This window comes from Aquarana catesbeiana, linkage group LG06, assembly GCF_042186555.1.
Source record: "Aquarana catesbeiana isolate 2022-GZ linkage group LG06, ASM4218655v1, whole genome shotgun sequence".
NCBI lineage: Eukaryota > Metazoa > Chordata > Amphibia > Anura > Ranidae > Aquarana > Aquarana catesbeiana.
This window is the reverse complement of record NC_133329.1, coordinates 56,434,469-56,460,910: the sequence shown is the minus strand read 5'-3', so window position 1 is coordinate 56,460,910 and position 26,442 is coordinate 56,434,469. Positions and strand designations below refer to the sequence as shown.

Here is a 26,442-nt window from a genome sequence, read left to right as displayed (position 1 = left end):
CACTATTCCAATATGGCAAATCCAGGGTCCCCAGAGTCTGTGTGTCCTGGGGGACCAGGACCCGAATCCACAGTAATACCACCTCAAGGGTCTCCGGGCATACAGCTCACAAAGAACACCGTTCCCCCAAATGCCAGGGCCCACGATCAATCGGCAAGAGGCTAGCATACAGTCCCCTCCAAAAGTCTCTCTCCCGGCTAGGTCTGTCACACATAGCTGGCCAGTAGTGATGAGCTTGGGTTTGGTTCTTCTGAACCCAGAAGAATGGCCATTACACTGGTGGTTAATGGGAAGAATGACCATTACACTGGTGGTTATTGGGAAGAATGACCATTACACTGGTGATTATTGGGAAGAATGGCCATTACACTGGTGGTTATTGGAAAGAATAGCCATTACACTGGTGGTTATTGGAAAGAATAGCCATTACACTGGTGGTTATTGGGAAGAATGACCAGTACACTGGTGGTTATTGGGAAGAGTGACCATTACACTGGTGGTTATTGGGAAGAATAGCCATTACACTGGTGGTTATTGGAAAGAATGGCCATTACACTGGTGGTTATTGGGAAGAATGGCCATTACACTGGTGGTTATTGGGAAGAATGACCATTACACTGGTGGTTATTGGGAAAAATGGCCATTACACTGGTGGTTATTGGGAAGAATGACCATTACACTGGTGGGTATTGGGAAGAATGACACATACACTGTGGTAACACAGATTGAACAGGAAGTGTGTCCTGAGAAACGATTGGTCAGTGTGTCCTGAGACACGATTGGGAGTCCTAAGACTCCATTGACAATCGGCTCTCAGGAGCTGCTAGCTGCTTGGCTGAGAGGAGAACCTTATGAGGAAGATTACAAGGATCCGGGGTAGGGCTGCTGCTCCTCGCTCGGGGGTCTTTGCTTCTCCTCCCGGCCGAACAGGAAGTGGGTCCTGAGACCCAATTGGCCGGGAGTCATAAGATTTCCTGGCCAATTGGGTCTCAGGACCCGCTTCCTGATTGGCTGGGAGGAGAATCAGGAAGACAATAGGGAATATTAATTTGCTATTGTCACACAACTGGGAGGGCTCGAGGCGCAGTGCTCTGCGCCCCGAGCCCACCCTTTTTTGAAGCCAATTGGAGTCTCAGGCTCTAAACATGTGCTTCACAATAAAAAAAACAACCCATTGGAATCCATGCATCCGGCGCCCTGCATGTTAATTAGGGGCTGGAGCATGGATTAGGGGGGCGGCGCCTCTGCACCCTGTATGGATGGGTCCGTCACTGGTTACATCACTTCCACATTCAATGTGAAACATGTCATCACTTTCACACCTGCAGACCATGTAGTGTTTCCATATCTTTATCCAATCCCTTGTATCTGTACTATGTATCTCTAGTACATACGGTGTATCTCTATTTTCAAACTAGTCTTGATTTTTAAAATTGTTCTGCTGCTGGACAACTGTGCACTGCATTATCCTTTAAGAACACACCTGCTTGTGCCCTCCATCTCTACTACATTATTTTCTAGTCTTAAGCTGGCCATACATGGATCAAAATTCAGCCAGTTCTGCAGGGACCTCCAGGGGACGCCTTCTCCTTGTCAGAATGCAAAGACACTTGCTCATCAGAACTGTGCTGCCATCGGCCAATTTTTACACTTGTGGCCGGGGCCACTCGCCCTGCATGTGGGGGTACCTTTGGCCGTGCACATGCTCATCAATACCCAGGGCCAGGCGGGGACTGCGGTCATGTGAGAATCAAACATTAAGGCAGTTCCCCAACCTCAAGGTGAGCCGTGTCACTGTGTGCAGTAATAAAAGCACAGAGTTCCTCTGAAACATTCTGTCCCATGTCACTACACACGAATAAAGTATTACTAAACCCAGTAAATATAAACTGCTAAATATCTTTTCTCATCAGCAGTATATAGCAGTCTTGTGACTTCTATCAGTGTCTGGTTAAAGCTTGAAGGAGGAGTTTTCATTTTCCCCTGATTGTCCTATCAGGATGCAGGACCCCTGACCCTCTGTCTGGACAGTGCTGATTGACCCTGTGCTGTTCGCATTCACCCTCACAAGAGAAAAAAAAAACTCCCTAGCAATACACACCAGACTGAGCATGTGCAGCTTGTCCCCTAGACTCCGTTCTATCCAGAGATAGATTGGGGACAGTGGAAGAAGAGGAGGATGAGAGAAGACCGGAGCAAATAGCCTTTTTACACAATGCAGAGGATTCCCCCCTAGATTCCACAGTGAGAATAAGAAGCATGCTTTACTGTATATACAGACTGATTTTACTGTTGTGGGTTTAATAACACTTTAACTAATGTATGTTGCATTTAGGAGGGGTGCTGCTGAGCCCCTGTGCCCCCTCCAACAGTCCAGCGTACCGTTGCCACCGTACTCCCAGTGACAGAACGGGGCCCCGCACCCAGCGCGGACCTCGTGTGCGGCCAGGCTATGGAACTCCGTAACACAGTACCGGTTGCTATGGGAAACCGATCGCTGGAGAGGGAGCCAGAACACAACCCCCCCTCGCTAATGGAGAACCCTTCGCTATGCCAGGTACCACACTTTATGACCGGCTGCCAGGGGCGGACTGACAACTCATGGGGCCACCGGGCAATAGGAGATTATGGGGCCCCCAGGCAATCAGAGATTATGGGGCCACACAGTATACACAAACACACACACAGAGTATACAATCACACAGTATACACATACATGTACACACAGTATACACAGAGATGTTTCTATTGGCTAAGAAGGTACTGGAGAGGTGGGGCAGCTATAATCTCAGGATTTTTAGACCAAAAGGATGTCGGTAAGGGACATTTCAGAGACAGATGTAAAAAAAATAACACAGATTTTTACATACTGTCCCTGGTTTTACTGAGGCTGGCAACCCTGATGGGGCCCCCTAGTGGCCCGGGGCCCTCGGGCAGTGCCCGAGTGGCTGAATGGTCAATCTGCCCCTGTAGGCTGCAATGTACCTTGCACTAGTTCTTGGTTAACCAACTGCATTACTCCTCCTGCTGGCGTTGCCTTGTAGTAGTGGCTTTACTTTATACCCCGTTAGTGCTTTACTGACCCTAGTTCTTTGTTCACATTAGGAACTATCATGCACCCCTTTAGAATGGCTTTTAGACCAGACTTTAAACAGTTAACAGCTTTACTGAAGATTCAGCAGCACAGTTCAACAGCACAGCACACATGAACCAGAGTCCAGCCCTAAGGCCTGGCGCACATCATTACGGGTTTGCGGAATTGCAGCGATTCCCGCACCCGCAATAGTGGGAACCAGGCCTAACTAACTAATGCGAGCTGCCCAGGCTCATACCTTCCAGAGAAGCAAAGTCCATTCAGCAAAAGTCCAGTAGTGGTAGGTTCCTAGTCCAGGGAGAACCCCACAAGGGGAGGCCATGTGCTCCAGTGGGACTACATGTTGCAACAGGTCTTCCTCTGTAAATCTCATGTGGAAGAGAGAGAGCTGTGAGCCCTCCCATGGTATTTATGTGGCTTACAGCAGGGGGGCAGGAGGACTCATAAAGCCCGGAAAAAGAGTCTAGACACACTTAACCTCTTCCTATATCAGGCAGCCTGAACTACACTATATTGTCAAAAGTATTGGGACACCTGCCTTTACACGCACATGAACTTTAATGGTATCCTAGTCTTAGTCCGTAGGGTTCAATATTGAGTTGGCCCACCCTTTGCAGCTATAACAGCTTCAACTCTTCCGGGAGTGGAAGGCTGTCCACAAGGTTTAGGAGTTTGTCTATGGGAATTTTTGACAATTCTTCCAGATGGGCATATGTGAGGTCAGGCACTGATGTTGGACGAGAAGCCTGGCTCTCAGTCTCCGCTCTAATTCATCCCAAAGGTGTTCTATCGGGTTGAGATCAGGACAGTCATGTTCCTTCACCCCAAACTCGCTTATCCATGTCTTTATGGACCTTGCTTTGTGCACTGGTGCAAATCATTTGGTGGAGAGGGGCGTTTTGGTGTGAGGTTGTTTTTCAGGGGTCGGGCTTGGTCCCTTAGTTTCAGTCAAAGGCACTCTTAAAGCGTCAGCATGTCAAGACATTTTGGACAATTTTATGCTCCCAACTTTGTGGGAACAGTTTGGAGATGGCCCCTTCCTGTTATAACATGACTGTGCACCAGTGCACAAAGCAAGGTCCATAAAGAGCCACCCCCAAACTGTTCCCACAAAGTTGGGAGCATGAAATTGTCCAAAATGTCTTGACATGCTGACGTCTTGGACACCCTTCCCAGAAGAGTTGAAGCTGTTATAGCTGCAAAGGGTGGGCCAACTCAATATTGAACCCTACGGACCAAGACTGGGATGCCATTAAAGTTCATGTGCGTGTAAAGGCAGGCGTCCCAATACTTTTGACAATATAGTGTATCTGCATAGCTACATAGTGCAATAAATACAACAGTGGGAATAATATCAATGGCACCCCACATGCATATGCTTACAAACTGCTTTATCATCTGAAGTTTTTTTATTCTGAATGAGAATTTGATATAAATTGGCCAGCAGCAGAACAGCTTTACATCAGTGAGAACAGGGACAGCCTCAAGGAACTGCTGGGCTCTGAAGAAGAAGGTAATCCTTCGAAACGCGTCAGGCGGCAGTGGCCCCTGACACCTCCTCTGTTACCATCTGGAGTTTATCGGTCTTAGACCAATCGCTGTCATCTGGAGACTGTTTGCATCGCGAGTTTTCTCCCAATTGTTTGCGAGTAGTTTTGTAATATACTTTTAAATAAAAATACATCCAAGGATAATGCACAAGACTGGTGCGCCCCTCTTTTCTTTTTCCCTCCGACAGCCTCAAGGAACCATTGGTCAATTTATATTCAGTGGTCAATGCAGGTCTATTACCCATACCTCCCAACTGTCCCTGATTTCGAGGGACTGTCCCTGATTTGGAGCAAAGTCCCTCTGTCCCTCATTCCTCCTCATTTGTCCCTCATTTTGGTCTGATCCATATAGTTGTATATAAAATGCACTTTTTATCTTTCAAAAAGTGTTTCCCAGTGCTAAACCTTTCATCCAATTTCTAAATTGCTGCATTTGCACATTTTAAAAGCCAATATAAAGGAATAGTAGTGGTAAAAAAAACACTTGTGGATTTAACTAACCTTTTTTTGGGTTAATTCTCCTTTAAGGGGGTGTGACAGGGGGCGTGTCCTATGCCTACATACATTTGCTAGTAGGTGTCCCTCATTCCCATCTCAAAATGTTGGGAGGTATGCTATTACCACTTAATATACTGTAAATACGCTAAAACTACCTTAAAAGGGTGTTTTTTTTACTGGAATGAAGTAAGTTTGTGGTGCTGCTGCTGTATGGAAGCAAAATTAACTGTAAAAGGAAAAAGTTAATTCCATAGTCAAATACTCCATACTATTCAATAACCATGTACAGTTTCAACCACTTCAGCGCTGGAAGATTTACCCCACTTCATGACCAGGCCATACGGCACTGCGTTACTTTAGCTGACAATTGCATGGTCGTGCGACGCTGTACCCAAATAAATAAACAAAAAAAGACCGACAGTTTTGAAAAAAATACATTTTTTACTTTCTGCTATAAAACATATCCCATAAAAAAAATGTAAAAAATCAAATTTCTTCGTCAATTGAGGCCAATGTGTATTCTGCTACATTAAAACAAACTTCTATCAGCGCAAATATTAATAACCTTAATCACTATGTATTGATATGAATAATAGGTGATATAACAAAATCCCACAAAAAAAACAAAAAACTGAAAAATGTCCTCCTACCTGGCTGCTGCACACACAGAAAATGTGCAAATGATAATAACCTTAATCACTTCAATACCGGGCACTTATACACCTTCCCGCCCAGGCCAATTTTCAGCTTTCAGCGCTGTCGCAGTTTGAATGACAATTGCGCGGTCATCCAACACTGTATCCAAACAATTTTTTTATCATTTTGTTCCCACAAATAGAGCTTTCTTTTGGTGGTATTTGATCACCTCTGCGGTTTTTATTTTTTGCGCAACAAATAAAAAAAGACCGAAAATTTTGAAAAAAAAACAAGTTTTTCTTTGTTTCTGTTAAACATTTTTGTAAATAAGTAAGTTTTCTTCTTCAATGACGGGCACTGATATGGCTGCACTGATGAGGTGGCACTGATGGGCACTGATGACGGGCACTGATAGGTGGCACTGATGGGCACTGATAGGTGGCACTGGTATGCGGCACTGATGGGCACTCATAGGTGGCACCGATGGACACTCATAGGCGGCAGTGATGGGCACTCGTAGGTGGCATTGATGGGTACTTATGGGTGGCACTGATGGGTACATATGGGTAGCACTGATAGGTGGCACGGATGGGCACTGATGGGCACTGATAGGTGGGCACTGATGGGCACTGACAGGTGGCACCGATGGTCACTGATGGGTGGCACTGATGACACTGATTGGTGGCACTGATGACACTAATGGACACTGATTGGCACAGACTGGGCACATTGGGCACATGTGGATGGCCATGGGGTACATACCTGGCCATCCACATGTTGCCCCTTCCCTGGTGGTCCTAGTGGCGATCCCTGGTGGTCCAGTGTGGTCATCTGAGGGGGGGCTGCGCTGAAACACAATCAGCGCAGACCCCCCCTGCCAGGAGAGCCGCCGAACGGCTCTCCTCTGCTCACGTCTGTCAGACACGAGTGAGAAAAAGCCGATCAACGGCTCTTCCTATTGACATCGTGATCAGCCGTGATTGGACACGGCTGATCACGTGGTAAAGAGCCTCCGCCGGAGGCTCGGGGTGGCATGTTATCCTGCTGGATGCCCTTTGACGCCCAGTCAGGATAACTGAACCACCGCCCAGCCGTCATCTGCTATAGGCCGGGAAGGAAGTGGTTAATCACTATGTAGTGATATGAGTAGTAGGTGATGTGACAAAATCCCGCCACAAACCAAAAATTGAAAAATACCCCCCCACCTGGCTGCTGCACACACAGAAAATGCGTTCACTTCACATATAGAATATACATAACAAAACATTGTTGCACTTCCTAAATAACTACCAATAAATCCTCAATCCTGATTAACTTGCAGTAAGGCAAGATACTGAGTGCACAATCAAATATTCGTGTTCCCTGACTGGGAATAGTGATCAATACACAATAATGAAATATATGTGTTCCCTATATGGGAATAATGAAAAATAAACAATAAAGATAAAGTCCACACACTCAAAAAAAAAATTGAATAAAAATAAGAGTTCAAATGCATAAAAATAATCCTCAGAGTTTTCTGCACAAAAACGCACAACACACCACCAGTGCATAAACGTTGAAAATGCAAGTGCTCTCCTCCACCTCAATATCCTAGCCCAGGGATCTTCAAACTCCGGCCCTCCAGCTGTTGCGGAACTACACATCCCATGAGGCATTGTAAAACTCTGACATTCACAGACATAACTAGGCATGACGGGAATTGTGGTTCCTGAACAACTGGAGGGCCGTAGTTTGAAGACCCCTGTCCTAGCCGCTCACCTCACGTTCTGACCCCTGTTTCACCAGAAGGTCAGAAAAAGCAGTTCCCTCTCAGGGATATAAACGAATCAGCTGGTCATGGAGCTCCTATTGAGTCTGCGCTGCCTCCAGCTGATTAGATGGATACCAGCCAGCACAAATTCCCTCAATGGGTTCCGGTGCACATAGGAACAGAAAAGGCAAAATCTAGTGCTCTCTGTATATCAAAACTGTTTATTTCCTCATAAAAACATTAAAATGTTACTCACAAACGCAGCACTTGAGCAGTGCGGGCTCAGGATGCATATAAACGACAAGATGCTCGCGGGGTGACATTGCCACTGCGACTTCTTCCTCCTATATGCGTTACGTCAAATGGGCTACTACACCACTGTGACTTCTTCAGTAAGGGTTGAAGACTGGACGTCTCACCGCTGTTTAAATAGACTAATAATCTCTAATCAAGTGTCTTTCATCATCACTTCCTGTTCCTGGTCCGGCCCACCTTGCTGAACCAAGACGCCCAGTCTTCAACCCTTACTGAAGAAGTCAAGGTGCTGTAGTAGTCCCGGAGCATCTTGTAATAAGTGTGCAATATTGTTTATGTACATTGGTCTCCTCAGCCACACTGATCATTTGCATACCTCCCAACATTTTGAGATGGGAATGAGGGACACCTACTAGCAAACGTATGTAGGCATAGGACACGCTCCCTGCCACACCCCCTTAAAGGAGAATTAACCCAAAAAAAAGGTTAATTAAATTCACAAGGGCTTTTTTTTAGCACTACCATTCCTTTATATTGGCTTTTAAAATTTACAAGTGCAGCAATTTAGAATTTGAATGAAAGGTTTAGCACTGGGAAACGCTTTTTGAAAGATAAAAAGTGCATTTTTTGATACAACTATATAGATTAGACCAAAATGAGGGACAAATGAGGAATGAGGGACAGAAGGACATTGTTCCAAATCAGGGACAGTCCCTCCAAATCAGGGACAGTTGGGAGCTATGCATTTGGGCTAAATAGACCATCACCAACTCCTAAATAACTACAGGTCATGGTAGTAGAATTGCCACCTAATCCCTTTAAAACCAAAGACATAATAGTTAAATATTAGTTCTGTGGCTGAATAAGGTGGTAATTATACTCACTTGGTGCCTTACCTGCAATAAATTCCCCTCAGAACCTGTGTAATTCATATGTGTTCGGGTTTAAAGGGATAAGTTGGCAACAATACATGGTAGACATGTAGCATCCTCCTTTAGTCAGGCTGCTAGGCTAAAATCAGTTTTTGGCTTCAATATAGTGAGTGGCGCACTGATTTATTTGTTTTGTCTGATCAGTTTTTCCTAGGCTTGGTGTTTGATTTCTCACACCTACTGGACGAAGCTTCCGGAATATAGGGCTGGGGGAATCAAATGTCCAGTACAAATATTTATCACGCCCCAGCCAATCTCTGGAAGGAGGCGTCGAAAAGGTGGCTGGGGAGGTGATTAAGGTTTGGCAGGCCTTGCCAGAGTGTTCTTTCCTCTTCAGGGAGGGTTCCAGTTCTCTTGGGGCTGTTGCCCCTGGAGGTAGCTTTACTGAGTCAAGGATGCAGTCTGGGCCTCAGCAGGAGCTGGGCTGAGGACCTGGGGAAGACTGTGAAAGGATTTGTGCTGGAGGGCACTGTTCTGAAGTCCTGGTCTGGAGAAGGATCTTTGAGTCTCACTCACTGAGGATCTACCTGTGGAGGCTGGGTGGTAGACAGCTTATAGGACTATGTGAGTAAAGATCTTGCTTTGGATTTTTGGGGTGTTCAAGTGCAAGAAGGGAATTAAGTGTCAGAGGATATGGACTGGGACTGCTCTTTAAGAGTCTTAGACAGTGCTTTTTTTCTGCAGGAACGTCCCGACACGCCGTACCGGCACCTCCGCCAGTGCACTCCTGTGTCTAAATCTGTGAAGCCTGCTGCGCTGCTGCCTGTAATAAATCAATGACGGCCATGGAGAGATCAAATGCGAAGGCACCTCTGCCAGAGCACTCCCCCGCCACTGGGGTCTCCTCTGCCAGAGCACTCCCCCACCACTGGGGTCTCCTCTGCCATAGCACTCCCCCGCCTCTGGGGTCTCTTCCCTGCCACTGAGGCACCTTCACCAGAGCACCGGCGGCCGCTGGTGGATCAAACGGCTGCAGCCTATGAGAGCGGAAGGCGGAGTGACCTACACTCCACTCCGCCTCTCAATACGGATCGACCAGAAGCTCATTTGTGTATGAGAGCGGGGCGATGTTCGGGCGGCCACGTGGTACTATCGGTGGATGGTTGGTGTGGGTAGGCAGCCTATCCTCCTCCTCACTAGTCTCCTTTTAACTGTTGTGTGCTGGAGACTGTGGTAAAAACTAAAGTTTTTAGATTCTGGTGGTGCCAATGCTGCTGAATGGGGCTGCCGAGAGACTGTCTCTTGCTGGATTGGACTAGGCTGTCTCTTGCTGGACTGGGCTGCCTTTTACTTGGCTGGGCTGTCTCTTGCTAGACTGGGTTGTGTCTTGCTGGACTGGGCTGTGGCTGTCTCTTTGCAGGACTGTGCCATGGTTGTCTCTTTGCTGGATATTTGGGAATGTCTCTTTGCTCTAGGTTCGCCACCTCATCCCTTTAAACCCGAGCACACAATAATTACACATGTTCTGTGGCTGATTAAGGTGGTAATTAAACTAATTTAGTGCCTTATGTGCATTAAATTAGCCTCAGAACCTGTGTAATTCATATGTGTTCGGTTTTAAAGGGATGAGGTGGCAACCTTACTTTGCCCAATGTATAGGGGGCTGTTTATTGATGATGGAGAGATCTATTCTTGCTGTAGTGGGTCTAGCACTTCCATAGGCCTGCGCACAGGGTGTGCCAGATGTGCCTGGGCGCACCCTAATCCGGGGATCGACAAAACGTCGACTATGATCTACCCATTAATTATGGGCAGGTGACGGGTAGACTGCGAATCTGCCTTGCCAATCTCCAGGAAAAAAAATAATATTGTAAAAAATAATAAAATAATAAAAATACAAAACTACTGACAACATCCACTGCCCTACTGACACCAATCTCTGCTCCACTGAAACTGTTCACAGCTCTACTGACACCGACCTCTGCCCTACTGATACTATCCACTGCTCTACTGACTGACACCATCCAATGCCCTACTGACATCAGCCTCTACCCTACTGACACCATCCAATGCCCTACTGACACCAGCCTCTACCCTACTAACACCATCCAATGCCCTACTGACACCAGCCTCTACCCTACTGACACCATCCAATGCCCTACTGACACCAGCCTCTACCCTACTAACACCATCCATTGCCCTACTGACATGCACATACACACACAGGCATATGTGATTAAGCTTTGGGGTGCACATCCTAAAGCAATAGGCTGAGCACACCTATGATTATTGCTTTTACTGCAGTAACAAACTCACAGGGCTCATGCAAATGGGCGCTTAGAGCTGTTCAGTAGGGATGAGCTCATGTATGTTCAGATACATGTCTAAACTATATGACAAGAATGCTGAAATAGTCTGGAAGTGTCTCAGAGCTTACTTTGGTAAGTGCTGGACATTTCAAATTTTTTGCACATTTTACTGCATTACTTTTTAACAACTCACTTGTATAGGCCCCCAAATTATACTTGGTTCCCTGTTCCCTAAAGGGGCAGTTTTAGGGGGGGGGTGTGACCTGTTAGTGGGCGGTTCTACTGGGCCGGCAGGGGCGTGACCTGGGGGGGTGAGTTCCTGCACCTTTTTTTCTGATGTTGATATAGAGAAGATTAGTGAGTAGTATTCTATTGATTGCTATTGTAGCACCCTGGAGTTTAGGCTGGGTTGCTCCTCACAAAGTAGTTGTCCTGGTTGATAGTTAGGAATCCATTGATTTCTCCCTAAGTTTGGCCTTGTTGCACTTTTCTCTTCTATCACTAGGTGGCCAGGTACTTGGTGGTGCTAGATATGAGAAGGGCAACCCAGGGTCAGGTTATGGGTATATGGGGTATCTCAGACAATGGGCAGGGGTTTTCTTGAATTCCTTGGCCTGCTGGGAGAGCCTATATATTCAGGTGGAGTCAGGTGATCGATGTTCTGTGCTACCTGGACGGCTGTCTGGGTAGACGTGTGTCATATTGAATGGGCTGCTAGGCCGGAGATTGGGCCTATCCCAGGCACATCTGGCTGCTAGGCTGTCTGAGGGCTTATCCAGAAGCAAGAGAGCAGTGCAGGGTTGGGATTGCGGCTTGCAGTCCAACCAGAAGTGACGGTTCTGCCAGCCAGAGAACCTGTCGTGGTCGGAGGTAGAGGGGAAGCTGTCACCAGTAAGGGACTATCCAGTGGCATCTCCAGCTTTCAAATTTAGGGGGGCACATGGGGGGACAGGGACAAAAGTAGGGGGGCAACTATAAAATCCAATTTTATATTATATATATATATATATATATATATATATATATATATATATATATATATATATATATATATATATATATATATATATCCTGGGGCCTTTACTACGATCCCACAATGGGCCCTTTCACATGTTCTGCAGTGAGCTCCCTTCCTACTGTATTGGGGCCCCCCCAAGGTGGCAGAAAGCAAGAGATATATGTCACCAGCATACCAAGAAAATATAAGGGTCCAAAGCAGTGGGAGAACTATCAGGGTTGCAAAGATTGTCTTGCCACTGTGGGGTTCCCCAGCCTCCTCATGCTGTCCTGCCCCTGCTATTGACAGCGCTGGTCTGGCATCTCTTGGAATTTACAGACTGGTTCTCCTGTCCTAAGGACGGGAGAAATCAGTCTGTTTTTTCAGTAACTGAGAGTCCTGGTGGAGTCCTTCCTGCAAGTAAGATGTGGCGCATGCGCTACGAATGCAGACAAAAAGACATTGCCTTTTTGTAAAAAAAAAAAAAAAAAAAAAAATTATTTTTTTTAGTTGGGGGGGCACATGGTGGGGGACAGCATAATGTTGGGGGGGGGGGGGGGTCAGGGCCCCCTCTGTCCCCCCCTAGGGACGCCATTGGGACTATCTGCCTAATTACCAGGGACCACAGTGAGTAACTGAAGTAAGTACTGGAGCAGTATTCCGTAAAGAATCATGAAACTTCAGCAGGTATAAAGCCAGGGACCCAGCCAGCAGAGGTGACGCTTGTAGAGCAGCCTTGTGTGTCAAGCCAGGGACCGAGCAGGCCAGTGGGGTGAAGCTTGAGAAGTATCTGAAGTGCCAAGCAAGGGACCCAGCAGAGAGGCGGGGGTGACGCTTGAGGAAGATACTGCCATGAAGATTGGAGGAGCTCAAGGGATTCAGTGGCAGTGAATCATCTAGTCTAGTGAGAGAGACTGGGAGCTCAGTGGACTGCAGAACTACAAGGAGTGATTGTAGTGGAAGTGAAGGAACTGTTAAGCTTTTTGTTTGGAACTGTTAAAGACTGTTGCCATAGGAGACAGCGATCCTACACATGCAGATGTGGCGTCTTGCTGGATGCCTTTCCCTGCATGGCTGTCCTCCTATTGAAGTCTCAGTGTCCTGGCCCTAACCCTCTCTTCCCCCCAAAAAATAAACTTTCTTTTGCATCCAAGAAGTGTCTGGCGCCCAATTACTTTATCCACCTTACACCCACCATGCCTCACAACCCACTACATACAGAAGGATGTCAGCTGTTCCTGGCCCTGGAGGTTCTCAGTAGATCGAAGGAGGCCTAGCCTTGCTACACTATTATTGTTTGGAGATCCTGTGACCTTCTCCTGTTTCAAGGTATTCCGCAATCATTTCTAAAAAGACATCCCCTAAACGGAGCCTGCGTTGTTGGTGTGATTGGGGCTGTGTCTGTGGCAGGCGGCCTCTGTACTACTTTGGGACCCCTGGACATATCCTCATCGGCACTTCCAGGAGTAAGCGCTATAGACAAAAAGCAAACATATTAAACATCTCCTTCAAGTAATAGCTACAGTAGAGAGCACTAACAAATTGGAACACAAAATATGATTTAAAATCTTTATTTTTTTCTCAAATCCAAGGAAAGTAGAATAAGCTGGATGGGTAGCAAGTGGGCATTGAGGAAGCCCAGTCTTCTGGTTGGCTCTGGTGGGCTCCAGATCTCAGTTCTGGAGGTCAATTAGAACCATTGTTGAGGTGTTATTTGTTTGGATGGACACCCCAGTGAAAGCGGATGCTATTCAGGACGTTGGAGTATCGCCCACTAATGTAGAGCAGTACATTGCCCTTAGTCTTCGGAAAATCATTGAAGCTTGTGCCTGATGGTTGCCCGACTTTGAATATCCTCCCGAAGTTTGTCACGAAGAGCAGCTCATTCACACAATTGGAGAACTTTCCCGACACCTGAATGATATTTTCATTGCTGTGCAGCAAGAACTCCTGGAAGACACCACCATGGTCTCCCGAAAAAGGCGCCCAGTAGGTACCAAATTTGAAGTGAATCCTGGAGGAGAACATATGAAGAAGTGAACATCTTTGTTCATGCATCTACTTCCTGGACTGGGATGTTGGCTCAGAGATGACACAATCGTTTAAAGAGGAAGTAAACCCTGATGGGTTTTACTTCCTCATTATTTCCCTGCACAGGTAAAGCATAATGGGCTACTATACATCGCATAGTAGCCCACTATGTGTCACTTACCTGAAATAGCAGCCTGCGATGTCACTGTTGCCCCCCCTAGCAGCGAGCGTCCATCTTCACCCCTCTTCCTTCTGGGGCCGCGAACTGTAACTGGCCGGAGCCGTGTGATGTCACTTCCGGGCATGCGCGTGGGAGCCACCAGTCACGGCATGACCCCTTTAGAAACAGCACGATCGCCGTTTCTAAAGTGCGCCTGTGCCATAGACATAGTCTACGGAGAAACGGCTCTATTGTAAATATCTCCAAAACCGTGAAGGTTTAGGAGGTATTTCCAGCACCTACAGGTAAGCCTTAATATAGGTTTACCTGTAGGTAAAAGTGATTATACAGGGTGTACAACCACTTTAATTCTTAGCACATGTGCATCTCTGGGCTGAGTTCACAAATGTCTCATACAGATCAGCCCCTGCTACAGCCTCTGACCCTGTGACATGCTCAGGGATGGATTTCCCACAAGGCCAACGAGGCCAGGCCTCGGGGCGGCAGTGGTGCAGGGGCGGCGCCGCTTCTGCTGCGACTTTTTGGCTTTCGCGACCGCCCCCCCCCCCCCCTGCACTAACATACAGTTATGTTACGCTGCCGGGTCCAGGAGGAGGTGGGAATGACACTGTGCGGCCGCGCTGGGCACTGGGAGATCCACGCTGAGCCGCTCGTTCTGTGTAAATGGACGGGCGGCTCTTCTATCCTGGCACTGCCTGTCTGCAGGGCTGTCTGAGTGGTGGACGTGGACGGTGAATGCCGGAGCCCGGAATGAGTGTACTCACACACTACAGGACAGGTAAGACTGAGCAGCAACAATCTGTATGTCAGGTAGGTCAGTCATGTATGTCAGTAGTCAGGTCAGTCATGTATGTCAGTAGTCAGGTCAGTCAGGTAGGTCAGTCATGTATGTCAGTAGTCAGGTCAGTCAGGTAGGTCAGTAGGTAGGTCAGTCTTTTATGTGAGGAGTCAGGTCAGTCATGTATGTCAGGTAGGTCAGTCATGTATGTCAGGTAGGTCAGTCATGTATGCCAGTAGGTAGGTCAGTCATGTATGCCAGTAGTCAGGTCAGTCATGTATGTCAGTAGTCAGGTCAGTCATGTATGTCAGTAGTCAGGTCAGTCATGTATGTCAGTAGTCAGGTCAGTCATGTATGTCAGTAGTCAGGTCAGTCATGTATGTCAGTAGTCAGGTCAGTCATGTATGTCAGTAATCAGGTCAGTCATGTATGTCAGTAGTCAGGTCAGTCATGTATGTCAGTAGTCAGGTCAGTCATGTCTGTCAGTAGTCAGGTCAGCCATGTATGTCAGTAGTCAGGTCAGTCATGTATGTCAGTAGTCAGGTCAGTCATGTATGTCAGTAGTCAGGTCAGTCATGTATGTCAGTAGTCAGGTCAGTCATGTATGTCAGTAGTCAGGTCAGTCATGTATGTCAGTAGTCAGGTCAGTCATGTATGTCAGTAGTCAGGTCAATCATGTATGTCAGTAGTCAGGTCAGTCATGTATGTCAGTAGTCAGGTCAGTCATGTATGTCAGTAGTCAGGTCAGTCATGTATGTCAGTAGTCAGGTCAGTCATGTATGTCAGTAGTCAGGTCAGTCATGTATGTCAGTAGTCAGGTCAGTCATGTATGTCAGTAGTCAGGTCAGTCATGTATGTCAGTAGTCAGGTCAGTCATGTATGTCAGTGGGTAAATAAAGTGCAATAAAGTGATTTGTGCAACAGGCTCATTAAAGGGGTTGTAAAGGCAATTTTTTTTCTTTTTTTAAAATAACAAACATGTTATACTTACCTCCACTGTGCAGCTCGTTTTGCACAGAGTGGCCCCGAACCTGATCTTCTGGGGTCCCTCAGCGCCTGTCTCGGCTCCTTCCCTCAAGAACTAACCCCCTTCATGCAAGCTCTCTCGCATATGGGTTAGTTCTTGTGGGCGCGCTCCCGTGATACAGCCGGCGGCTCACTGTATCACTCGGCCCCGCCCCCCGGCGCGCCACATCATTGGATGTGATTGACAGCAGCGCGAGCCAATGCCTGCGCTGCTTTCAATCCATCCACTCTAGCCAATCAATGGCCAGGCTGAGTGGCGAAGAGGACGTCTGGGGTGAGCGCAGCAGGTGAAAATTGTAGGGAGTTTCTTACTGCTATAATCTTTAAAAGGCATTTTCTGCATTACAGAGTATTTTCAGTCTGTACAATTAAAGCCAGTTATTTTCAGTGTTCTCATGTGTGGAGATATGTTTTTAATTGATCTATTGTAGCAGTCATCGATAAAGGACGAGAATGGTGGTGTGTGTGTGTGTGTGTGTGGGGGGGGGGGGCATTGAAGGACCAGGCCTTCGGGTGGCAAAGGGAGTAAATCCGGGCCTGGACATGCTGCTACAAAGTTACACTGTTGCAGCTTGATCACTGGGGGAGAGGGGGGGAGAGGAGACTGAGGAAATGCTTTCTTCTCCCTGCAGCAGACTGACATTATACATTCTACTGAAATGTGCTGAAAAAGTTGTATGTATATAAAGTGTAGTAGAAAAGCTATAGTCAGACAAATCTTACCCATTCAGACAACTGGGACCCTCCCTGATGCGAATGGCTGTAATTGGCCCATGTTGTTGCCCATCGGAGAAGGAAAAAGCGTTGTCTCCATTGTCTCCATATGAGACTCCACTCTCTACAACAGTGAGATATAGGAGAGCAGTCAGGCAGGGGTCACCTACACATGAATGTGTATAATGTATCTGCAATTCTGCATGCATTCAGCTAGACCAGCTATGGTGAGACTTGGGGATGGGTGATGGCCATACCTGGGAATTTGCTGGAAATTACCTGGCAATGTTGGAATTTTGTTAACATTGCCAGGCAGTGTTAATTTCGTAGATAAAAATATTTTCATTGACTAAATTAACACCATTTTAGATGACTAAAATACGACTATAACTAAAAAAATTCAGATGACTAAAATACAACTAAAACTAAAATGGCATCTTAGTCAAAATACTATGACTAAAACTAAATCGAAATGCGACGTCAAAATTAATACTGTTAAAATTTAACACATAAGAATAAGAAGGGGGCATCTACTAAGCTCCTAAAAATAAAAAAAAAAAATAAAAAAGTAAGAAAAAGGCTTTTTTATACTCAAGTAATATGTGAAATGGCATTACAGCCAATAGAGTTTACAGTTTTTTTTTCGTTCTTTTTTGTTGTTTTTTTATATTTCAAAGTTGCACTTCTTTTTATCAAAAAGCAATATTTTTTTTCTTTATGAATATTTGTATATTGAAATCATATCCCCTCTCAAGCGTCTCTTCTCCAGAGAGAATAAGTTCAGTGCTCACAACCTTTCCTCATAACTAAGATCCTCCAGACCCTTTATTAGCTTTGTTGCCCTTCTTTGTACTCGCTCCATTTCCAGTACATCCTTCCTGAGGACTGGTGCCCAGAACTGGACAGCATACTCCAGGTGCGTCTGGACCAGAGTCTTGTAGAGTGGGAGAATTATCGTTTTATCTCTGGAGTTGATCCCCTTTTTAATGCATGCCAATATTCTGTTTGCTTTGTTAGCAGTAGCTTGGCATTGCATGCCTACCATCTACTAGGACCCCCAGGTCCTTTTCCATCCTAGATTCCCCCAGAGGTTCTCCCCCCAGTGTATAGATTGAATTCATATTTTTGCCACCCAAATGCATTATTTTACATTTTTCTACATTGAACCTCATTTGCCATGTAGTCGCCCACCCCATTAATTTGTTCAGATCTTCTTGCAAGGTTTCCACATCCTGCGGCGAAGTTATTGCCCTGCTTAGCTTAGTACCGTCTGCAAATACAGAGATTGAACTGTTTATCCCATCCTCCAGGTCGTTTATGAACAAAATAAATAGGATTGGTCCCAGCACAGAACCCTGGGGGACCCCACTACCCACCCCTGACCATTCTGAGTACTCCCCATTTATCACCACCCTTTGAACACGCCCTTGTAGCCAGTTTTCAATCTATGTACTCACCCTATGGTCCATGCCAACAGACCTTATTTTGTACAGTAAACGTTTATGGGGAACTGTGTCAAATGCTTTTGCAAAATCCAGATACACCACATCTACGGGCCTTCTTTTATCTAGCTGGCAACTCACCTCCTCATAGAAGATTAATAGATTGGTTTGGCAAGAATGATTCTTCATGAATCCATGCTGATTACTGCTAATCATACCGTTCTCATTACTAAAATCTTGTATATAGTCCCTTATCATCCCCTCCAAGAGTTTACATACTATTGATGTTAGGCTAACTGGTCTGTAATTCCCAGAGATGTTTTTTGGGCCCTTTTTAAATATTGGTGCTACATTGGCTTTTCTCCAATCAGCTGGTACCATTCCAGTCAGTAGACTGTCTGTAAAAATTAGGAACAATGGTCTGGCAATTACTTGACCAAGTTCCCTAAGTACCCTCGGGTGCAAGCCATCCGTCGACTAAAGTACGACTAAAACTAAAATGGCATTTTCGTCAAAAGACTATGACTAAAACTAAATAGAAATTTGACTTTAAAGTTAACACTGTTGCCAGGTCATTGCCGGATCTTTAAGGCTGGGTTCACACTGGAGATCGCAGGAGTCCGGTGTGTCGCCATTCACCATTTCAGGTCCGATTTCAGACAGAATTTTTGGCTGAATTCGGACCTGAAATGGACCAAAAGATGCACAGGGTTCCTTTGCCATTCGCACCAGAGCCACTGGGGAGGTGTGTGAACCGGCTCCATAGAGAGCCGGTCACAATCATCTGCTATGCGAATTGGATGCAGGGAAATCCACATCCAATTCGCATCGGTGGGAACCCAGCCTGAAAGTCTTCAGACCTGGCCTGTTGTGAAATGTTTGTAAATTTGCTGCCATGGAGCCCAAGGGAAGGGAGGCATCTCTGATCATACTGTGATCTGAATAGAGAGATGTTGGGCTACTGGGGAACCCACCAGCCTGGACACCCCCAGAACTTCATTATAAAAAGACATGTGGAGTGGGGTCAGGTAGCTGGTGAGCTTGCAGGATGGCTGGACTCCCCTCAGCAACTGGCACTGGCTGGCTCCTTATATCTGCGGCCCGGATGCTATGCTTCTGCTGCAGGGGCATCCTACTACAGAGCTGGGGGCCCGGGAACCATTCAGGATCCAAGCATCACACGTACTTCCCCATCTGTGCTATTGTACTAGGCAGACATGTGGGAAACATTTCCCTCATGAGGGCTACAAACTCAATGGGTACACAGATCCTGAGCTAGCTGCAGAGACTGCCTGGGGGCGAGGATGACAGCTGGTGGGTAGAGTACCCCAAGCTACAGGAGAAGAGGCAGAGACTGGGAACCATGTACAACTGGTACCAATACACTGGGGTGAGCCAAGAGCAACTTGCAAGGGCTGGCTTCTTCTACACTGGTAGGCACTGGGGGTACTGAGGGGACTATGTACTGGGGAACTTCACCTGAGAGATCGACTTTATAAATGCGACTACCAACCCTACAGTGTTCACAAAATAATGCTGTGCTAAGTAGTAGTGGTGTTCACTGACAGTGATGGGTGAGCTGTTTGGCCCCAAACAGTGCCCATTTGGGTGTTTGCTGAGCACCTGAACTTGCACTCAGCGGGATGTTTGCCTGCCGAGCGCCCCACAATGCACTGTGTGCTGCTCAGTGCTTTCTAGGGCCCTGATTGGCAAAGGCAATGCACCGCTGGTCAGGTGCAAGGCTTTGCTCGATTAGGCACAGAGCACTGTCAGAGCCCTGATTGGACAAAGTCATGATGAGTGTAGAGGTAGTGTAGAGTTAGTGTAGTGTGAGTGTAGTGTGAGCGTAGTATTATTGTAGTGTCAGTGTAGTGTTAGTGTAGTGTGAGTGTAGTGTGAGTGTAGTGTTAGTGTAGTGTTTGCCAAAGTTGTGGCAAAGTCGTACAAAGTAGTACTGCTCCCAAATCACAGCAAAATTGCGGCCGTAAAATCGTGCGACTTTGAGTTCGCACAAGTGTGAAAGGGGTCTTAGTGTAGTGTGAGTATAGTGTGAGTGTAGTGTGAGTGTAGTGTCAGTGTAATAGTGTGAGTATACTGTCAGTGTAGCATTCGTGTAGTGTTAGTGTAGTGTGAGTATAGTGTCAGTGTAGTGTGAGTGTAGTGTTAGTGTAGTGTCAGAATAGCATTCGTGAAGTGTTAGTGTAGTGTGAGTATAGTGTAAGTATAGTGTCAGTGTAGTGTTAGTGTAGTGTCAGTGTAGTGTTAGTGTAGTGTGAATGTAGTGTCAGTGTAGTGTGAGTGTAGTGTCAGTGTAGTGTTAGTGTAGTGTGATTGTAGTGTCAGTGTAGTGTCAGTGTAGCATTCGTGTTATGTTATTGTAGTGTGAGTATAGTGTCAGTGTAGTTTTAGTGTAGTGTAAGTGTAGTGTGAGTGTAGTCTTAGTGTAGTGTCAGTGTAGTTTTAGTGTAGCATTCATGTAGTGTCAGTGTAGTGTGAGTATAGTTTTAGTGTAGTGTTAGAATGGTAAAAAAAATTATAGAAAATAAAACAATAAAAACAAAAAAACAACTGACACTATCCACTGCCCTACTGACACCATCCTGCACATTCTACCCACCACCGTACACTCTGCATTGTACATTCCATAGTTAAAGTGGAGGGCCACCCTGAAAAAAAAAAACATTTGAAAAAAAAAAAAATTTAAACTTACCTGAACCCTTATTGCTAGGCAGTCTTCCTAATCTGCCTCTTCGTATTCCGCGGCGTGTCCTGTTCCTCGGTGAGCGGCTCCGTTGCCTTCTGGAAACTGTGTGTGTTCCCAGAAAACCACGGGGCCATTCACAGAGCGCCGCTAGAGCGTGCGCAGTAGGAAACTGGCAGTGAAGCCGCAAGGCTCCACTGCCTGTTTCCCTTAGTTAGGATGGCGGTGCCGGGTCCTGAGAGCCGAGGGACGGGTCGGCCTCGGGCAGCCGACATCGCGGGCACCCAGGACAGGTAAGTCTACTTATTTAAAGTCAGCAGTTACAGTGTTTGTAGCTGCTGACTTTAAAAATTTTTTTTCGCTGGCCAGAATCCCGCTTTAACATTACAACATTCTGTACTATGTAAGTCATCTCAGACTCTAACCACACCCCTTTAAGCCACGCCCAATATCTAGCACAATTTAAATCACGGCCACTGTGCGCCGTTGGTGCTCTAAGCGTGGCACTTTTTTTTTTTTTTTCTCTTATCATTGCCTAAGGGCTGCTTTTGATCTTGCACACGGGCTCACTCATTTCATGATACACCCTTGTATGTGGAGGTGCATCATGTGCATTGGGAACATCTAAGCCCAGTGTAGAGTTTTCTGACATACATTTTTGATCCACTGATTTCCCAAGCAGGAAATTCACAGCACTCCTTTCCCCTTCTTCTCCTATAGAGATACCTTGGAGATAGAAGGATTCATACAGCAGGGGCCTGGAGATTTTTTTATTATATCTAGGATTGCACATATTGTCTACAAATTATGCAATAGGATCCACTGATAGGTCATACAACATATGTGTGGATGCAATATGTCGTCATATGCTGACCTTTAAGAGGAATTATACAAATTTTTTTGTTTATGCAAGCTTTCCACATCACCTATTGGACACTCCAGTCTGTGTCTCATACACAAAATTGAGGATATACCCTGTTTTTTTTTTAGGGGTGCTTCCTTGTGCAGCTGGGGGGGTAGTTTATAATTGGCCAATTATTATTTTATCTTGTGGTTTTTGGTATTGTTTGTGTTTTTTTTTATATAATACAATTACATATGTATGGATATTCTGCCTAATTGTCTTTTAAGTCCCTCCACCTATGGATCTTGAGAGCATTATTATTATTTTAAGAGGGGCCGAGCCTCAGTCAGGTTTTTACTTTTTACTTTTTTACAATGCAAATAACTGACGGTAGTTTTTATAATTGATTGTGCCGATTAGCTGCTTCTGCCCTCCCGTATTCATTATTATAATGGACTGGTCACTATAACAGGGGATGCGTAGTAAGTTGTAATAACTCATGCTCACCAATAGATGCCGCTGTGGAGCCCAGCAGAAAGCACGCACACAGGAGAGTCAGCATCCTGGTCTTAGCAGTCATCACCTAGAGCCGCGCCTCTCAGCCGAAACAGTAAATTCTTCCAAAACCTTCTGTGCGGCAACAGTAAAAAGAAAAAAAAAAATAAATAAACTCATGCAAAAAAAATATGGGAATGCAAAATATCATTAGAAATTGTGAGTTACTGTAATTCAAATAGACACAAAACTAAACGCATTTTGGGGTTGATTTACTAAAACCCGGAGAGTGCATACTCTGGGGCAGCTCTGCATAAAAACCAATCGGCATCCAGGTTTTATTGTCAAAGCTTAACTGAACAATCTAAAGTTAGAAGCTGATTGACTGCCGTGCACAGCTGCACCAGATTCTGAGTGCTCCAGTTTTTGTAAATATTCCCTTTAAAGGATAAGTTCACCTTTGGGAACATGTTACATGTTCCACCTGTTTTTAGAGTAACATGTCCCCAATGCTGCAGCCCCTGCTCCATCCCCCTCCCCCTGTCCTTGTGACAGCAGTAGAGGGAGAAGTTCCCCTTACTAGCTTTCACTTTTTGAAATCAGCTCGGCCCTGCGGGGCTCCACCTACACAGCCGCGTCATTCATTCACACAGCTCTTAGTAGTTCATTGATTCTTCCTGTCAGTGTACCTGGGGATGTACAGGCACTCAGATACACCGACAGATCTACAGGAGATCTGCATGGCACCAGCGGTCTGCTGATGGCTGGTGCAATACTTTACAGGCTCCTAATATAAAAAAAATAATAAATGCACATTTTTTTTACCTGCAAAAATGTGCATTTATTTATTTATTTTTAAAGTGAACTTATCCTTTAATTCTATTTAAAGCTTAATATTTTTCTCATTCTCTCTCCCCCTTTTTTCCCCTGTTGGGTCTGTCCATCCGCACTTTTGTTAATTCTACATTGAGAATAGGTTTGCACAAGTCGTGCATTAGCAAAGAATGCTGCTTTAAAGTTGTATTAAAGCCTCAGTATTTTAAACCTTAAAGCGGAGTTCCGCCGAAAAAAAAAAAAAAAAAAAAATTAAAGTCAGCATCTACAAATACTGCAGCTGCTGACTTTTAAAATAAGGACACTTACCGTATATACTGGAGTATAAGTCAACCGCCGAGGCACCTAATTTTACCACGAAAAACTGGGATAACCTATTGACTCGAGTATAAGCCTAGGGTGAGAAATGCGCAGCTACTGTAAGTGGAAAAGAGGGTCAACAATGCCCATTTGCAGCCTCACTGAGCTCATTTGCAGCCTCACTGTGCCCATTTGCAGCCATAGGTCCCCCGAGCTTCAAACTCGGTAGTTAAGGGTTCCTAGATGCCCCCTAGCTGCAGCCAAAATTTGGAGTCTCTGGACCCAAAGGGTCCCGAAATGAGATTGCTGCAGATGGACACAGTTGACTGATTTTGGGGCCCCGTATCTCAAGGCCACTTAGCGCTAGGCACCCCAAATTTGGGGTGCAAACCCAGTGGAACCAACACCACAATATATCCAAAGCTGGGGTTCATAGCACCAAGTGGCCCTGAGATACAGGGCCCCAAAAATCAGTTCAGAAAATGTCAAGCACTTTTCTGCAGCAGAGAATGACATTTCCTGAACCGATTTGGGGCCCCATATCTCAGGGCAACTTGGTGCTAGGAACCCCAGCTTTAGATATGTTGTGGTTCTCGTTCCACTGAGTTTGCACAAAGTGGCCCGAAATACGGGGCCCCAAAATCGGTTCGGAAAATGAAATTTTATGCTGCAGAAAAGTGCTTGACTCCAGTATAAGCCGAGGGGGGCACTTTCAGCACAAAAAAATGTGCTGAAAAACTCGGCTTATACTTGAGTATATACGGTACCTGTCCCTCGGCTCCTGGGTGGAGACGCCGGCATCTTCAGTAAGGGAATCAGGAAGTGAAGCTTTGCGGCTTCACAGCCTGGTTCCCTACTGCGCATGCGCGAGTCACGCTGCAAGTCCTCCCTGGTCCCTGCTGTCTTCTGGGACCTGTGTGTTTCTCAGAAGATGGAGGAGGGGGGGCCGGACATGGCGGAGATCGCCGCAGGTTCTATCGCTGGAAGTGGGAGCAAATACCTGTATTAGACAGGTATCTTCTCCCCCCTGAAAGGTGCCAAATGTGACACCGGAGGGAGGGGGGGACCGGATAAGCGGAATTTCCATTTTTGGGTGGAACTCCGCTTTAACCGCTTCCTGACCAGCGTACGCTGATATACATCGGCAGAATGGCACTGGTGGGCAAAAGGGCGTACAGGTACGTGCCATTTAAGCAGCAGTGCCCGCTGCGGTCTCCATGACCGTGGGTCCCACGGACTTGATGCCCGCCGGGTGCCCGCGTTCGTGTCACGGAGAGGTAGAATTGGGAGATGCTTTTGTAAACAGAGCATTTCCCCGTTTTGCCCAGTGACATGACAGAGATCACTACTCCCTGTCATCGGTGCGGTGATCACTGTTATGTGTGTTGAAGCCCCTCCCCCCCACAGTTAGAATCACTCCCTAGGACACACTTAACCCCTTCATCGCCCCCCTAGTGGTTAACCCCTTCACTGCCAGTGTCATTTACACAGTAATCAATGCATTTTTATAGCACTGATCGCTGTATAAATGACAATGGTCCCAAAATAGTGTCAAAAGTGTCCAATGTTTCCGCCATAATGTCGCAGTCCCAATAAAAATCGCAGATCGCCGCCATAATAAAAAAAAAATTAATAATAAAAATGCCATAAATCTATCCCCTAGTCGCTATAAATTTTGTGCAAACCAATCAATATATGCGCATTGCGATTTTTTTTTTAACAAAAATATGTATAAGAATACATATTGGCCTAAACTGAGGAAAAAATAGTTTTTTATATATATTTTTTGGGGATATTTACTATAGCAAAAAGTAAAAAATATTGCGTTTTTTTTTCAAAATTGTCGCTCTTTTATTGTTTATAGCGCAAAAAATAAAAACCGCAGAGGCGATCAAATACCACCAAAAGAAAGCTCCATTTGTGGGGGAAAAGAGGATGTCAATTTTGTTTGGGTGCAACGTCGCACGACCGCGCAACTGTCAGTTAAAGCGACGCAGTGCCGAATCGCAAAAAGTGCTCTGGTCAGGAAGGGGGTAAAATCTTCCGGGGCTGAAGCGGTTAACATTCTTAAGTAAACTTACAATACAATTCTTACCCCCAGCACTGGCAGTTTCAAACTATCAATGCTGTTGGCTCCTGCTCTCTCAGTGCTGCTTCACTGAACTTCTGGTCATCATATGACAGAATTAAAGGATAAGTTCACTTTTTGGGAAAAAAATAATAAATGCACCTTTATTATGCAAACATTCCCATAGACACACTCCTAAACCTTGTGGACGGCCTTCTTAGAAGAGTAGAAGCTGTTATAGCTGCAAAGTGTGGACCAACCCAATATTGAACCCTACGGACTAAGACTGGGATGCCATTAAAGTTCATATGCATGTAAAGGCAGGTGTCCCAATACTTTTGTAATATAGTGTATATCACTCTATAAATCATAAAAACCCTGTACAAGAGTCTGCCACAGACTATGTAGCCATAACTCACCTTTCGTTCCTGGTCACTGGATGAATCTATCTTCCCTTCTACCGGTATATATACAGTATAGCTCAGTGTGTATATAGACACATTGATTGCGACATTTTTTCTAAATTCACAAGAACTCTCTGGTGTCAGATAATATTTCACTTCAATGACGCCACATTAACTCCTTCCATACCCCACTCGCCTGTTCTTGGTCAGTCATGTCATGTGTGAAGGGGAGCTGAAAGGTGTAGATAAAGTTAACATATTAGGTAATATGTAGCTTTAATTTATGCTTTTTAGTTGTCTTATTAAACATATTCTGCCCTTCACCCTCCTAATAAACCTTTCCGTAATGTATTCAGTTGAGGGTTAGGGGTTGCATTGAGGGTTATGCTTTAGGTTAAGGGTTAGGGGTATGGTTATGGATTAGGATGATGGTTAGGGGTTGGGTCGAGGGTTATGGATTAGGTTGAGGGTTAGGGGCAGTGGGGTAACTAGAACCTTCAGAGCCCCTGTGTGCAAGAAACAATGAGGGGGACTCCTGACCCCTGGCTGGGGCCCTTCCCACTAAGCCCAGTGGTGGAACGCCAGGGCCTGGTCGCAAATGCGACCTTTGTGACCCTGGTAGTTCCGCCACTTGTGTCAGTAGTTTTTTATTTTATTTTA

The 26,442-nt window shown here is 45.8% G+C and overlaps 1 protein-coding gene across 2 annotated transcripts; it reads right to left on the bottom strand.

Moving 5' to 3' along the window:
* Nucleotides 1-13,519: 13,519 nt before the first annotated feature.
* LOC141147586 (zymogen granule membrane protein 16-like) lies at nucleotides 13,520-25,937 on the bottom strand. Of its 2 annotated transcripts, none has more exons than XM_073634811.1 (4): nucleotides 25,798-25,937; nucleotides 22,189-22,311; nucleotides 16,704-16,818; nucleotides 13,520-13,978 (listed from the first exon to the last, which is right to left on the bottom strand). In XM_073634811.1, the coding sequence occupies exons 2-4, from the start codon at nucleotides 22,259-22,261 to the stop codon at nucleotides 13,675-13,677; spliced, it is 492 nt and encodes a 163-aa protein (XP_073490912.1). In that variant the 5' UTR covers nucleotides 22,262-22,311; nucleotides 25,798-25,937; the 3' UTR covers nucleotides 13,520-13,674. The 2 variants fall into 2 exon arrangements, with proteins under 2 accessions (XP_073490912.1, XP_073490913.1); XM_073634812.1 differs by having other exon boundaries at nucleotides 22,189-22,308; nucleotides 25,798-25,916.
* Nucleotides 25,938-26,442: the final 505 nt, after the last annotated feature.